Source organism: Oncorhynchus gorbuscha, linkage group LG14, assembly GCF_021184085.1.
Source record: "Oncorhynchus gorbuscha isolate QuinsamMale2020 ecotype Even-year linkage group LG14, OgorEven_v1.0, whole genome shotgun sequence".
Lineage (NCBI taxonomy): Eukaryota > Metazoa > Chordata > Actinopteri > Salmoniformes > Salmonidae > Oncorhynchus > Oncorhynchus gorbuscha.
The window spans coordinates 31,236,338-31,252,597 of record NC_060186.1 but is presented as its reverse complement, the minus strand read 5'-3'; the positions used below and the strand labels follow the sequence as shown (position 1 = coordinate 31,252,597).

At 41.1% G+C, this 16,260-nt stretch overlaps 1 protein-coding gene across 1 annotated transcript in view; it reads right to left on the bottom strand.

Moving 5' to 3' along the window:
• Nucleotides 1-16,260, bottom strand: part of st6gal1 (ST6 beta-galactosamide alpha-2,6-sialyltranferase 1) — a 122,028-nt gene that overhangs the window by 59,504 nt on the left and 46,264 nt on the right. The window contains 1 exon segment of the mRNA XM_046297772.1: nucleotides 7,739-8,003. Within this exon segment, the coding sequence (XP_046153728.1) occupies nucleotides 7,739-8,003 (265 nt within the window).

Below are 16,260 nucleotides of genomic sequence, written 5' to 3'. Positions count from 1 at the left end.
CCTCTCACTCAACGTCAACAAAACAAAAGAGATGCTCGTGGATTTCAGGAAACAGCAGAGGGAGTACCCCCCCTATCCACATTGACAGGACAGTAGTGGAGAAGGTGGAAAGTTAAGTTCTTCTGTGTACATTTCACGGACAAACTGAAATGGTCCACCCACACAGATAGTGTGGTGAAGAAGGCGCAACAGTGCCTCTTCAACCTCAGGAGGCTGAAGTAATTTGGCACAATTGAGAGCATCCTGTCGGGCTGTATCACCGCCTGGTATGACAACTGCACCCCCCACAACTGCAGGGCTCTCCAGAGGGTTGTGTGGTCTACACAACGCATCACCGGAGGCAAACTACCTGCCCTCCAGGACACCTACAGCACTCAATGTCACAGGAAGGCCAATAAGATCATCAAGGACAACAACCACCCGAGCCACTGCCTGTTCACCCCGCTATCAAACAGAAGGCGAGGTCAGTACAGGTGCATCAAAGTTGGGACCGAGAGACTGAAAAATAGCTTATGTCTTATGGCCATCAGACTGTTAAACAGCCATCACTAACACAGAGAGGCTGCTGCCTCATTGGCCACTAACAAATGGATTACTAGTCACTTTAATAATGATGTTTACATATCTTGCATTACACATCCCAAATGTATTTTTTTATTTAACCTTTATATAACTAGGCAAGTCAGTTAAGAACAAATTCTTATTTACAATGACGGCCTAGGAAGAGTGTGTTAACTACCTTTGTTCAGGGTCAGAACGACAGAATTTTACCTGGTTAGCTCAGGGTTTACATCTAGCAACCTTTCGGTTACTGGCCCAACGCTCTAACCACTATGCTACCTGCCGCCCCATATATACTGTATTTTATACCATCTATTGCATCTTGCCTATGCCACTCGTTCATTGCTCATCATAAATGTATATGTATATATTCTTATTCTATCACTTTACTTAGATTTGTGTGTATTAGGCAGTTGTGAAATTGTTAGATTACTTGTTAGATATTGCTGCGCTGTCGGACCCAGAAGCACAAGCATTTCGCTACACTCGCAATAACATATGCTAACCATGTGTATGTGACCAATACAATTTGATTTGACGCAAACAATAACAGAATGATTGAATCAACGATTGCATAATGATGAACTGTTTAAGTACTCAGCTGGAATGGTAAGTTACTATGCTCTGTGCTGCACTTAACAATGCTTTGAAGTCTATTTTCCCCAGAGTTGAAGCAGCTTTGCCTGAACCAAAGGGAGGACAGCTCCACAAATCTTCAACCAGGAGATTGGTTGGTCATCAAGGAACTCCACAGAAAGACTTGGCACCAACAGCGCTGGACTGGTCCATTCCAAGTGCTCTTGACGACCCAGGCAGATTGCAGAGAGGTCTACATGGGTTCTCTTGAGCCATTGCAGCTGTTGTATGGGCCCTGGGAGAAGTGGCCACAATGCAACTAAAGTATACATCACCAGCATAGTCCCACGGCGGGACTTAAATAACAGCCGCTCCATCTCTGAAGACCATCCAGTTTGATTTCAATTTGCCATATATTTTTAACTCTGCTGTTTCACAAAAGTTCTGAACCTATATACATTTTACGGATACAGTATATTTTACATTCGCTATCGTGGTGTTTTTAGTCCCACCCTTCAGTTCCACTCAACTCCTCCCATCTATCTCAGCACAATCCATTTTGATGACTATTTTCCATATTTTTCACCTGTGCTGTGATGTTTCACAAAATTGCTGAACCTTTCTATTCTTATAGTTTCCACGGATTGTACATAACATATTTGCTAAAGGTATTATTATACTGTATTATTGATGGATTGACTATGACTTTTCAAATCACCCAGCAGTGCTATTTGCAGAGTTAGCTCCAGGTAAATGTTGCAATTCTTCAGCCATTCCTGGACTTGTGACCAAAACCAAGCTAAATACAGTGTTTCCTTATATTTTTTAAAGTTGCATCATACTGCAGCACACCTTGCGGGCTGCTACAGCATTCTAAGGCACGTTATTGAATTGACAACCATTTTTTCTGTTAATGCAAGTTAGTGCTAGTTTGACCACCAGAGGGCATCTTTGAGAATAATTTGATATCCTTCCATATTGGCATTACCAGATAATTAAAACATGTTTTTGTAATAACATAGTATATGGGATTAATTTTAAGAAATTTGGCATAATTCATTTGATAAATATTATGGTATTTCTATTCCGAGAAATAGCAAGGCACACCACCAAGCAAGCGGCATCTTGAAGACCAAGGAGCTCTCCAAACAGGTCATGGACAAAGCTGTGGAGAAGTACAGATCAGGGTTGGGTTATAAAAAAATATCTGAAACTTTGAACATCCATTAAATCCATTATTTAAAAAAGGGAAAGAATATGGCAAACAACAAACCTGCCAAGAGAGGGCCACCCACCAAAACTCACGAACCAGGCAAGGAGGGCATTAATCAGAGAGGCAACAAAGATAACCCTGAAGGAGCTGCAAAGCTCCACAGCGGAGATTGGAGTATCTTCCCATAGGACCACTTTAAGCCGTACACTCCACATAGCTACTCTTTACAGAAGATTGGCCAGAAAAAAAAGCCATTGCTTAAAAAAAAGCAACAAACAAGTTTGGCGTTCGCCAAAAGGCATGTGGGAGACTCCCCAAACATATGAAAGAAGGTACTCTGGTTAGATGATACATTTAGCTCATCACCCCGAGAACACCATCCACACAGCAAAGCATGGTGGTGGAAGCATCATGCTGTGGAGATGTTTTTTATCGGCAGGGACTGGAAAACTGGTCAAAGTTGAAGGAATGATGGATGGCGCTAAACACAGGGAAATTCTTGAGGGAAACCTGTTTGTCTTCAAGAGATTTGAGACTGGGATGGAGGTTCACCTTCGAGCAGGACAATGATTAAAAAAGTTAATAGTAGAATTATGGAATAATTATACTGTATGTAAATCTGCTAATATTGATGTGTGTTAAATTGAGGTTTTTACTTTGAGTGATAAGACAAATTTGAATCACTGAGGAATGCTATTCTAAATATTGGTTTGATAAATAGTTGGGTTGTTACTTATGATTTGGAATATGAATGATTTCACTGCCATATGCTCTATTCCGGCAGCGTAGCCTAGTGGTTAGAGCGTTGGACTAGTAACCGCAAGGTTGCGAGTTCAAACCCCCGAGCTGACAAGGTACAAATCTGTCGTTCTGCCCTTGAACAGGCAGTTAACCCACTGTTCCCAGGCCGTCATTGAAAATAAGAATATGTTCTTAACTGACTTGCCTGGTTAAATAAAGGTAAAATAAAATAAAATAAATTCCTGCGTATATTTCTGAGCATGAGTACTTAGAGGGATGTCTGTCCTATATGTTGTGAGGAGGCCTGTCTTTAGACACTGGTTCTCATGTAACTTAAAGAGCATAAATATGTTATGTTTTTACTTTCCTCAAATGGATTATTCTGTGTTATTAAACATGTGCAAGTTTGTCTTGTAGAATAAAGGTTGTAAACTTAGTTTCAGAAGGGAGAAAGCTTACATATAAGCTAAGGTATTTAACATTGAGGGGATTTGAATTTTTAAATATTGAGTATGTAATTAATATTCTGATTTTTCAGAAGGGACTGAGTCCCTTGAGAGGGGAATGTTGTGGAAATAATCAGAATTTGTTGGTAACATAGGTAAGATGTTTTATATTCATCATATGTTTGTAAGTTACTTCTCATCAGAATGGTATTTTTGTATAATACTGTGGCGAGGTTGCAGTTAACTGTTCTATGTCAAGACTAAGTTGCATGGTCTGCAGAGAGGGGAGAGGTCAAAGTGTCATCATGTGTAAACATATATTTTGCTCCACTGTCTGTGTGGAGTCACTCCCTACTTTTCCCAGTGGGGAAAGGAGGGTGGCAGTGTCTGGAATCATTCTATGCTCCCTCCAATGTTGTCCCTATCTTAACCTATAGCAATCATGCTCCTCTCCGTGAGTTTGTCCAGGATTGGTTGTATTTAGAATTGGTTGTATCTAAATGACAATTTGATATATGCCTGTTGATATGGAGGATTGGTTTATGGTTCTGGGGTTTGAGTAAGGAGACAAAGCTGAACGATTTATTATGTCTATGCTGTCTGACTATGTGTGTTCTTTGCTATTAAAGGATCGCAGTTGCAATGCAGGAGGGGCTCTCAGAGAATTCACTGAGAGACACTGAATTACCTGAGAGTCCCAGGATTGTGATAGAGCTCATATAATTAAAGATGGACTTTGATAACTAACTCTGACTTGTGTGTGTGGTTTGCTCCCATGATTTGGTAAATAGAGGAAATTTCCACAACAACCCCCCAAAAAAATCGATTTTCTGGGACCACATTGTTTATTTCAAGGTAGGATTATAGCAATATTTTGTTACCTTTTATGCCTATTTACATGTCTATTTCTATTATTGTACCTAATGTTGGCTGTTAGGCTAAATGTATTTTTTTCTTCTCCAAATGCAGACAATGACCCAGAACACACTGCCACCCGGGTTTGCATTGCAAATGAGGGCATAAACTGGGTCAAGACGCCAGCAGAGTAAGTAGACATTTATGTAGTAAAATAAAGGTTCAATAAAATACATAAATAAAAGACCTACAACACCTTCGGTAGGCCTACAGTATATCTACAAATATTTGTTAATCTCTACTTGTAGGCCTCCTGATTTAAACCCGATCTAACTTGTTTGGCATCAACTGAAAACATTAATCCGTAGCTCTGACAAGCAAAGATGAACTGGTCAAGGCCATCAAAATGTTTTGCCTAGAGAAATTGATGAAACAACATGCAACAAATACATTGATCATCCCAGCAAGGTTTTACCTGTGGTCGTGGAGCTGGGTGGAAGTGCGACTAAAATGGAGTTTAAATAAACATCCGCATTTTAATGTATTCTCGTTATTTTATTAGCAAAAGCATAAAAGATGTTGGTGAAGAAATACTGTACTGTTGTTTTTAGTTAGAAATGTAACACTTTAGAGTACTTAAGCATCGAATACATTGGAAGTTGGGGGATTTTCACTCCGGTAGCTGGGCTATAAAAAGTCTATTGTCCTGCTAATAGGAAAAATTAGCATGATGGGCTACACATGCTACAGTACACTTGTGAAAAGTGTTTGAAAACCTTTTTCAAAATGCCTCCAGTTGTCCATCACTGCCCTAAATAAAAACACAGCATCTTGTTTACATTCTTTATTGTACCCACAATGTCACAAATACTTTGTATCTACCTTTCCAATTACTTTTAGAGTTTGGGATTTACAAATGTTAGCTTTTCATTATTAGTTGCATTGTTTTAGGTCGAACGTGCAGACTTTTTTCTTTAAATGATTGTCTTATGAAGGATGCTACATTTTTGACCAGTTGCAATTGTAAGTAGACCTAATAAAAAAATCCTACTTCTATTAGGCTGTTAAGCCTCATAGCCGACCTCAGCCAGTTAAGCTATTTTATATGGGCCTAGGCACTGAAGAAAGACTCCAATTAATCCCTCTTGTTGTTTGTAAAGTCAAATTAAAATGAAGATTATTGTTGAAATGAATTGCTCCTCTGGTGTAGGTTTTCTCCATCTGTTGGTATGCAACACTTGCATAACAAGATAGCTATATTTTCAGCACCAGCCACCTGATTGTGCTGTGTTTCCCGCTAGTTGTTTTTTAAAACATTTTTCCTATATTTAACTAGGCAAGAACAAATTCTTATTTACATCACGGCCTACCCCAGTCAAACCCGGATGACGCTGGGCCAATTGTGCCTCGCCATATGGCACACCCAATCACGGTCAGATGTGATGCAGTTCTGTATTCGAACCAGGGACTGTAGACCGCTGCGCCACTCGGGAGCCATGACCAATATATATATATATATATATATATATATATATATATAAAAAAATCAGAACATTAACCCTGTGTAGGTAGATGTGGAAAGGTAGAAAAAAATATTTGTTTGCAAGCTGTGGAGGAGGGGTTTCACATCTAGCTTGGCTATTAGACAATTATTTTGTAAAGGTTGAATAGTCTTTTGTTCAGGTAATAGCCCATCCTGCTACGCTTGTGAAAAACTAATAATAATACTTTTTCCCCTTTCCACATGTTAAAGATTCCAAATTATAACGTTTTTTTTAGCCACAATCGGCCCCAACCCCAATTAATACATTTGGGAACAGTCTATTGCGTGCTGGACATCAGGCTAGAATGTTGATGGTTCGAAACCTGCTCCCTGCTTGTTTCATTACATTATTATGCCGGTCACAGGGCAAATAGCCTGGATTGTTACTCCCATCTCGTTCCTCGCCCTCTTCCACGTGTCAAATAGTAATACGCTTTAAACCGCTCTGGTGACAAACACATTTTGCTGCCCTGTTTTCAAACGTCCACATGGCTGGGAGAACCTCCTCAGATTTATTCAGATGAAGGGAGTTAGATATGCATTGGTTTTATCAACTGTGCACCCGTATCAACTTTGTGACGGCCATTTAAGGCTGTTCATGAGTGCCGGTGGAAAGTTGTTTATGGCATTGGACATGACAATGACATTAATACATGCTAATAGCTAAATAGTTAAATAGCGAGATAACAAGTGAAATACTGGCACGCATGCATGTGATGCACACACCATGACATTTCCAGAATTTTCATTGCTGACCAAATATTTGCTATAACTGGGCAAATAACTCACTAACTAGCAATGAATATCAACAAAAGTGCAAACGCTCACTTTTATCTCTAAAACGCAGCTCGAGACTGCATGATTGAAAGACCGCTCATGCCTGTCAATGCAGACCTACAATAATTATACTGCAATGCGCTCTGTAAAAATTGTGAGGACAGTGCTCAACACATCGCAGACAGGGGACACTGATACAATTCTGTTCGGAGTAGGCTAATTGTTTGATATTGTGATTTTTTAAAATTACTTTTCCATTTGGACAACTTAAATCTATAATCTGCTTGTCCGACATACTTGCCCCAGGCAAACGGACAAGCGCTAACGTCAATCCCAGTGTTAGTACATTAGAAATATAAAAATATGTGTACATATAGTCACGTGTGGCTCAGTTGGTAGAGCATGGTGCTTGTCACGTCAGGATTGTGAGTTTGATTCCCATGGGGGACCAGTATGAAAATGTAGGCAATCTGTAAATTGCTCTAGATAAGAGTGTCTGATTAGATGTAAATAAAAGATGTTTACCATGTACAATTGTTTTGCATCTAAAAGAGTGCTCCAAAGAGAATTAAAGTGCACTTTTAGTGTAAATGGGATATGCTACTGACATTATTAACACACTTCTGATGCAAAATAAATCCAATATAGCCTAATCTTCATGACTAATGTTCAAATTTTGACGTCAAACAGTATCAAATTTCTGGTCTAATGTTTCTAAAAATGTTAGGCATAATCATGTACATGGAGCCCTCAACTAGCCTTACACCTCACAGATTAGGGTGGTTTTACTATTGGTGTAACCAAAAATGTTGGTTCCATACTACTTGACAATAGCTTTCAGTGTCAGTAAAAGTATATTTTAAGTGTGTATAGAGTACATTTCAAATGATGTCTTACAAGTACACTTACAGTAGTATACTTTAAGTGGGGTGATTTTAGTACCTAGATGTACACTTAGGTGACTTTTAATAGTACGATAACACAACTTCTATACAACTTTAATGTGTTTAGTACAACAACACTTACCAATCTCCTTGCCCAGTCCAGAGTAGCGTAGTGACCCAGCCGATGATACCACTGCACAGCTCTTGTAGGGTCCAAGGTCAGAGGTTATGGGTTGTAGGGGCAGCTGGTATGCCCAGGGCAGAGAGGAGAAGGGCTCGAGGTCAGGGGTCAGGGTCGCAACGTCTACCTTGTACTTCAGCTGGCACAGCAACTCTGAGCCGCTCACTTTAGGACGAGTGGCCACTCCCCCAGGACCAGAGAACTCCACACCATACTTATTCATCGCCTGAGAGAGAGAGAGATATTATGGTGAGAGGGAACGGTAATGTCGATGGAGAAGAAGATGGGGGAGATGGAGAAGAAGAGAGGCAGTTGGAAAAAGGGACGGAAAGAGGGACAAAAGAGAAAAGATAACTTTGGACAAAAAATATGAAATAAATCCAGTTTTCTGTTTCCATCTTTCTCTGTAAGTTGTGGAAACGTATGTTTTTGGTTTCACATTGGTTGTGGGAACAAAGCCCTATGTTTCCTGACGTTCCGAGAACAGAAGTGAAAAGGTTGCCTGTTCTAGGAATGTTTATTCATAGTTTGGAGGGTTAGTTTTATTCTGCATCCTTCAAAATTTTCTGGGAGGATTTATTAACGCTCTGAAAATTTAAATTCTAGGTTATTTGGAGATTTTTGAATAACTTCACTGAATGTTTCAACACTGCTTGTTTATTTCTGTTAACTTTTTTTTACACAGGCATTCATCATGCAAAAACATGTATTTTTTATTGTAACACGGCATTCAAACCTTTACTATTATGTTCCCTATCCATGGAGTTAGTCCACTGCGCCACCATGATGGAGCTAGCATGCCCTTTTTCATTCACAAATACAACATTTTTCATTTTAGTCTATTCAAACAGAGCCCATTTCAAAAGGAAACAAGCACTCATTAATATCAGGTGTGGCCAATTAGTGGGTGCGGCCAACACACCTGAACACACTTAACAAGTTAAAGGATATATTTTCTTTTTGATGATGATAAGAACGGAATCTAAATGTTTTTAAATAACATTCTTAGAACGTTTTTTGTACGTTACAAAAGTTTTCTTATGGTTTTTATGTAACGTTTTCTTAACGTTCTCGGAGCAGTTTGATTACGTGACTTTCAAACTGCAATCGACAGTTGAAACAATAACAAATTGTACTTGATAGAGTCCAAGATGGTGTAGCAGTGCAGATGTGTTTTGTTCGTCCTCTCGTGTACTTTTGTATTTTCGTCCTTTTTTGTATATATTTCAATCTCTTATACCTTCCCGTAACCTGCCTCACCCGATGTGATACGGAACCGCTATTATTATTAATTTTTTAGACCTTATAACCAGAAGCTAACCAGCTAATTAGCTACAAGCTATTTAGTCATTGTTAGCCACTGCTAGCGGTCTTTACCTTCTTCCCTTTTTTAGCCTGGATAATACTCGCCAGCCTACCAGACTGTTTCTCCACTACAACGCCGGATTCCTGCCGTAAACCCTGGACCATTACTCCTGGTCTTCACAGCTAGCTAGCTGCCACCGAGTGACCCAGTACCAAAGCTATCCCTGAGCCAGGCCAGGCCCACAGCCCTAGTTATCAGTGTTTAAGTTAGTGGGGTGGTAGTGTAGCCTAGTGGTTAGAGCGTTGGACTCGCACCCGGAAGGTTGTGAGTTCAAACCCCCGAGCTGACAAGGTACAAATCTGTTGTTCTGCCCCTGAACAGGCAGTTAACCCACTGTTCCCAGGCTGTCATTGAAAATAAGAATGTGTTCTTAACTGACTTGCCTGGTTAAATAAAGGTAAAATAAAATAAAAAATACAATGGACCCTCTAGTTCCACTCATCATACCTCTCTCCTTTGTCCCACCTCCAACACATGTGGTGAACTCACCCATTATAACCAGCATGTCCAGAGATGCAACCTCTCTTATCATCCCTCAGTGCCTGAGCTTACATCCGCTGTACGGCACCCCACCATACCCCTGTCTGCACATAATGCCTGAATCTATTTTACCATGCCCAGAAATCTGCTCCTTTTATTCTTTGTCCCCAACGCTCTAGAAGACCAGTTTTGATAGCCTTTAGCCGTACCATTATCCTCCTCCTCTGTTCCTCGGGTGATGTGGAGGTAAACCCAGGCCCTGCGTGTCCCCAGGCACCCAGGCACCCTCATTTGTTGACTTCTGTGATCAAAAAAGCCTTAGTTTCATGCACGTTAACATCAGAAGCCTCCTCCCTAAGTTTGTTTTACTCACTTACTCCGCCAACCCTGATGTCCTTGCTGTGTCTGAATCCTGGCTTAGGAAGGCCACCAAAAATGTGGAGATTTCCATACCCTAACTACAACATTTTCCATCAAGATAGAACTGCCAAAGAGGGAGGAGTTGCAATCTACTGCAGAGCCTGCAAATTTCTGTCATACTTTCCAGGTCTATACCCAAACACAAAATGTATCTCTTCAGAAATAAGTCTCTCACTGTTGCTGCCTGTTATCGACCCCCCTCCACTCCCAGCTGTGCAATAGACACCATATCTGAATAGATCGCCCCCATCTAGCTTCAGAGTTCGATCTGTTAGGTGACCTAAACTGGGACATGCTTAACACCACGGATGTCCTACAATCTAAGCTAGATGCCCTCAATCTCACACAAATCAACAAGGAACCCACCAGGTACAACCCTAAATCCGTAAACATGGGCACCCTCATAGACATTATCCTGCCCTCCAAATACACCTCTGTGGTTTTCAATCAGGATCTCAGCGATCACTGCCTCATTGCCTGTATACGCTATGGGTCCGCGGTCAAACAACCACCCCTCATCACTGTCAAATGCTCCCTAAAACACTTCTGCGAGCAGGCCTTTCTAATCGATCTTGCCCGGGTATCCTGGAAGGATCTTGACCTCATCCCGTCAGTCGAGGATGCCTGGTCGTTCTTTAAAAGTAATTTCCTCCCCATCTTAGATAAGCATGCCCCTTTCAAAAAATGCAGAACTAAGAACAGATATAGCCCGTGGTTCACTCCAGACCTGAATGCCCTTGACCAGCACAAAAACATCCTGTGGCGTATTGCTATAGCATCGAATAGTCCCCCCCGATATACAACTGTTCAGGGAAGTCAGGAATCAATACACTCAGTCAGTCACGAAAGCAAAAGCTAGATTTTTCAAGCAGAAATTTGCATCCTGTAGCTCTAACTCCAAAAAGGTTTGGGACACTTTAGTCCATGGAGAACAAGAGCGCTAGGTAACACGGTCACCACCGATAAATCCATGATAATTGACAACAAGCATTTCTCTACGACTGGCCATGCCTACCTCCTGGATACTCCAACCCCAGTCAAAAGCTCCACCCCCCCCCCGCCCCACAGCTACTCACCTGAGCCTCCTTCTCCTTCACCAAAATACAGATAGGAGATGTTTTGAAAGAGCTGCAAAACCTGGACCCATACAAATCAGCTGGGCTAGACAATCTGGACCTTCTCTTTCTAAAACTATCCGCCGCCAATGTTGCAACCCCAATTACCAGCCTGTTCAACCTCTTTCATATCGTCCGAGATCCCTAAAGATTGGAAAGCTGCCGCGGTTATCCCCCTCTTCAAAGACCCAAACTGCTATAGACCTATTTCTATCCTGCCCTGCCTCTCTAAATCTTCGAAAGCCAAGTTAATAAATAGATCACTGACTCTTTCGAATCCCACCTGTGCAATCCGGTGTCCGAGCCGGTGATGGGTACACCTCAGCCACGATCAAGGTACTAAATGACATCATAACCGCCATCAATAAAAGACAGAACTGTGCAGCCATCTTCATCGACCTGGCCAAGGCTTTCGACTCTGTCAATTACCGATTTATTATCGGAAGACTCAATAGCCTTGGTTTCTCTAATGACTGCCTCGCCTGGGTCACCAACTACTTTGCAGACAGAGTTCAGTGTGTCAAATCAGAGGGCCTGTTGTCCGGACCTCTGTTAGTCCCTATGGGGGTACCACAGGGTTAAATTCTCAGGCAGACTCCTTTCTCTGTATACAGTGGGGAGAACAAGTATTTGATACACTGCCGATTTTGCAGGTTTTCCGACTTACAATGCATGTAGAGGTCTGTAATTTTTATCATACGTACACTTCAACTGTGAGAGACGGAATCTAAAACAAAAATCCAGAAAATCACATTGTATGATTTTTAAGTCATTAATTTGCATTTTATGATAGCTTCCAATACTCTACTCAGCAAACTCGATGCAGTCTATCACAGTGCCATCTGTTTTGTTACCAAATCAACTTATACCACCCACCACTGCGACCTGTATGCTCTAGTCGGCTGGCCCTTGCTACACATTCGTCGCCAAACCCACTGGCTCCAGGTCATCTATAAGTCTATGCTAGGTAAAGCTCCGCCTTATCTCAGTTCACTAGTCATGATAACATCATCCCCAAATCATCACTGATCATCCCCAAAGCCAACACCTCATTTGGCCGCCTTTCCTTCCAGTTTTCTGCTGCCAGTGATGGGAACGAATTGCAAAAATCGCTGATGCTGGAGACTTATATTTCCCTCACCAACTTTAAACATCAGCTATCTGAGCAGCTAACCGATCGCTGCAGCTGTACATAGTCCATTTGTAAATAGCCCACCCAATCTACCTACCTCATCCCCATACTGTTTTAATTTACTGTTCTGCTCTTTTGCACACCAGTATCTCTACTTGCACATCATCATCTGCTCATTTATAACTCCAGTGTTAATCTGCTAAATAGTAATTCTTCGCTACTATGGCCTACCTCCTCATGCCTTTTACACACACTGTATATAGACTTATTTTTTTCTACTGTGTCATTGACTTGTTTATTGTGATATTGGCTTGTTTATTGTTTATTCCATGTGTAACTCTGTGTTGTTGTCTGTGTCACATTGCTTTGCTTTATCTTGGCCAGGTCGCAGTTGTAAATGAGAACGTGTTCTCAACGAGCCTACCTGGTTAAATAAAGGTGAAATTTAAAATAAATAACAAACTTCCCGCCACTGTTTCTCTAAAAAACTAAAAAACTCGTAAAATGGAACTATCAAATTCATAGACAAGAGCTATCCATGACCAAGGACTGACTATCCAAGATACAGTGGTTCCTCAATTACATGTTTTGAAATTATGCCTCAGGACTTTGTGGTTTTGTACATTACCCTGCATCACTGCTTCATTGCTCCATAACACCACAAGGGGGAGTTAGAGCACTGATTGTGCATTTGGGTCCTAAGGCACTAAATGTGTCTCTACCTGACAATGAATTGGGAGATATAAACCAAATAGAAATTTGTTCACTAAATCAAATCAAATCAAATCAAATCAAATCAAATTTTATTTGTCACATACACATGGTTAGCAGATGTTAATGCGAGTGTAGCGAAATGCTTGTGCTTCTAGTTCCGACAATGCAGTGATAACCAACAAGTAATCTAACTAACAATTCCAAAACTACTGTCTAGAAAGAAATTGTTCACTAAATTGTTCACTACTTCAAAATGTAATTTTATTGAACTGAATGATGAGGATGAAGGTGATTGAATATAGAACAATATAGTGTAAGAATTGCTATTCCTTTGTTCTGCACACACACCCGAAAAAAACACTTGTTTCTACTTGGTCAGAAGGAGCTGTAACTGGACTGTAGCATATTACTTACTAAAACTTGTTGTTACACTAAGGTTTTTATTCTAAGAAAAATGAAAATGTTCCATTATATTCCATGATATACAGTATGTGTTGACTGAATATAAGCAGCAAGTGGTGTCTGCAAAATGATCAAGTTGATGGCGCAGGCATATAGCCTCGGCACCTACATGAAGCTGAGTGACTCACTCATTCATGGCTTTGGATCAAAATAAGTACCAACATTCTTCCTGATTGTCTGGCAGTGAAAAATAGAAAATAGAAGTGATTATCAAAGTCACGACTCTACAATTGATCACTAGTTTTGGTCTCAAATAAGCACGGTCTGTGAAGAGCGATTAACTAAAATAAGCGCAGAGTCAGGCGGAGAGCGACCTGTTTAAATCATTTGAGAAACAAATATTCAATTTTAGTTGGAATGGCAAGCCAGACTAAATTAAAAGGGCATATTGTCTTCTTCTACACCTGCATTGCTTGCTGTTTGGCATTTTAGGCTGGTTTTCTGTACAGCACTTTGAGATATCAGCTGATGTAATAAGGGCTTTATAAATCAATTTGATTTGATATTGTCTATAGCCTTTTCCCTTTATTCAGATTATAACTGCTCATTTTAGGTTATTTGAAAATGAAATAATATGTCAAATATATATTTTCTTTAAACAAGGACTTGAAATTCATAAATGACTGTAATTAATACATTAATTCGATATATTGGAATACAAAAGAAGCCATCCATCCATTATGGTCATTAGCAGGACAATAGACTCTTTCCAAGGAGGAGGGTAGGGGGAGAATTGTATCGTCAATATCTCAAGCCAAAATATATTGATGGCCTTCACCAGTTCATATTTGCTTGTACTGGAGGCTTGGCAGAGTTAGGGATGAATGTTTTCAGTTGATGCCAAACGAGTTCCATCGGATTTAACAAACAAGTTGGATCGGATTTAAATCATGTAGAGATTCAAAAAATATTTGTAGATATACTGTAGGCCTACCGTAGGCATTAATTTGACCTTTATTTTACTACATAAAGGTCTACTTTGCTGGCATCTTGACCCAGTTTATTACTCATTTGCAATGCAAACCCAGGTGGCCGTGTGTTATGTTCCGAGCAGACCCTTTTCCAGCTTACAGACAGTTTTCATCAAGCCAGCTTCTTTCTATGGTGCTATCCGTTCCACGGTTAGGACTGTAACCACCGGAGGACTTGAAAATGAGCCGGAGCGAGAGGATCACCAAAACCAAAGGTATTTTGGTTTCAGTGCATTTTCTTTAAAAAAAACGTGAATGTGTTATTGCATAGCATTCACTCCTTAAAGCGAGTGTGTGGAGTTGGCTCCTGTCTGAAACCTGGTTCCGCCAACCACCCCGTTGCTCCCCACCAAAACAAATTTGGGGGCTGCCTCTCGTGCTTGTGTCGTGGTTGCGAACCCCGGAGTCGTCGTTGATCCTCCTTCGCTGCTTCCGTCTGCTTCCATGGCAGGCCTTCGTATCTCTCCAAGACTTCCTCCCAAGTCCAGGATATTCTCTCCTCAACCTCCTCTAAAGACCAGGATGCCATCTCCTCCCGGGCATGCTGCTTGGTCCAGTCGTGGTGGGATCTTCTATCACGATCGTTATAAGGAGTGGACCAAGATGCAGCGTGGTGTGTTTCCATCCTCTTTGTTTTAGGAAGAGAAACTCAAAGACAAAAACAATAAAGCGTAAAACGAAACGTGAAGCTCAAAGTAGTGCTCGCAGGCAACTATACCAAGACAAGATCCCACAAAGCACAATGGGGAAATGGCTACCTAAATATGATCCCTAATCAGAGACAATGAAAAACAGCTGCCTCTGATTGGGAACCATACCAGGCCAACATAGATATATCATTTACCTAAATAACCCACCCTAGTTACTGTCACTCCCCAACCAACACAGAGAATAAACAGCTCTATATGGTCAGGATGTGACAATTATCAACTATTTCAGAACCGTTTTGCGCTACTTTTAGACAAGCAAGACTACTTAATTAACATACTTTTGGGGGGTTTAGCCCTTTTTCTCCCCAATTTCGTGGTATCCAAATGTTTTAGTAGTTACTATCTTGTCTCATCGCTACAACTCCCGTACGGGCTCGGGAGAGACAAAAGTTGAAAGTCATGCGTCCTCCGATACACAACCCAACCAAGCCGCACTGCTTCTTAACAAAGCACGCATCCAACCCGGAAGCCATCTGCACCAATGTGTCAGAGGAAACACCGTGCACCTGGCAACCTTGGTTAGCCCGCCACAGGAGTCGCTGGAGCGCGATGAGACAAGGATATCCCTACCGGCAAAACCCTCCCTAACCTGGATGATGCTAGACCAATTGTGCGTCGCCCCACAGACCTCCTGGTCGCGGACGGTTGCGACAGAGGCTGGGCACGAACCCAGAGTCTCTGGTGGCGCAGCTGGCGCTGCAGTACAGCGCTCTTAACCACTGCGCCACCCGGGAGGCCCTCTTAATAAACATACATTTAAAAATAAATTGTATTAACCTTGCATTTTAATTGTATAAAAGCCCTTTAGATATTAATTTAGAATCATCCAAATTTTTATTGGGTATACTACTGTACAAGGACGTTTTATGGATCTGCCAGTATTTTCCTTCAGAGATTCCGGGGAATGTGTATGTAGAGGGTAACTTTCTTCACCAGTGGGGGCTGTACAGTGGGGGCTGTACAGTTGTGTGATTAGCCTACCAGTTGGTGTAAATGTAATGTTAAATTCCTCTCAAGCGAATTTTCTCTTCACTATCACAATATTAAAAACTTTCAAACGCACTCATGAATTAAATCGCTTTAGCCAACATGTTGTGGTTCATCTGATGAAGG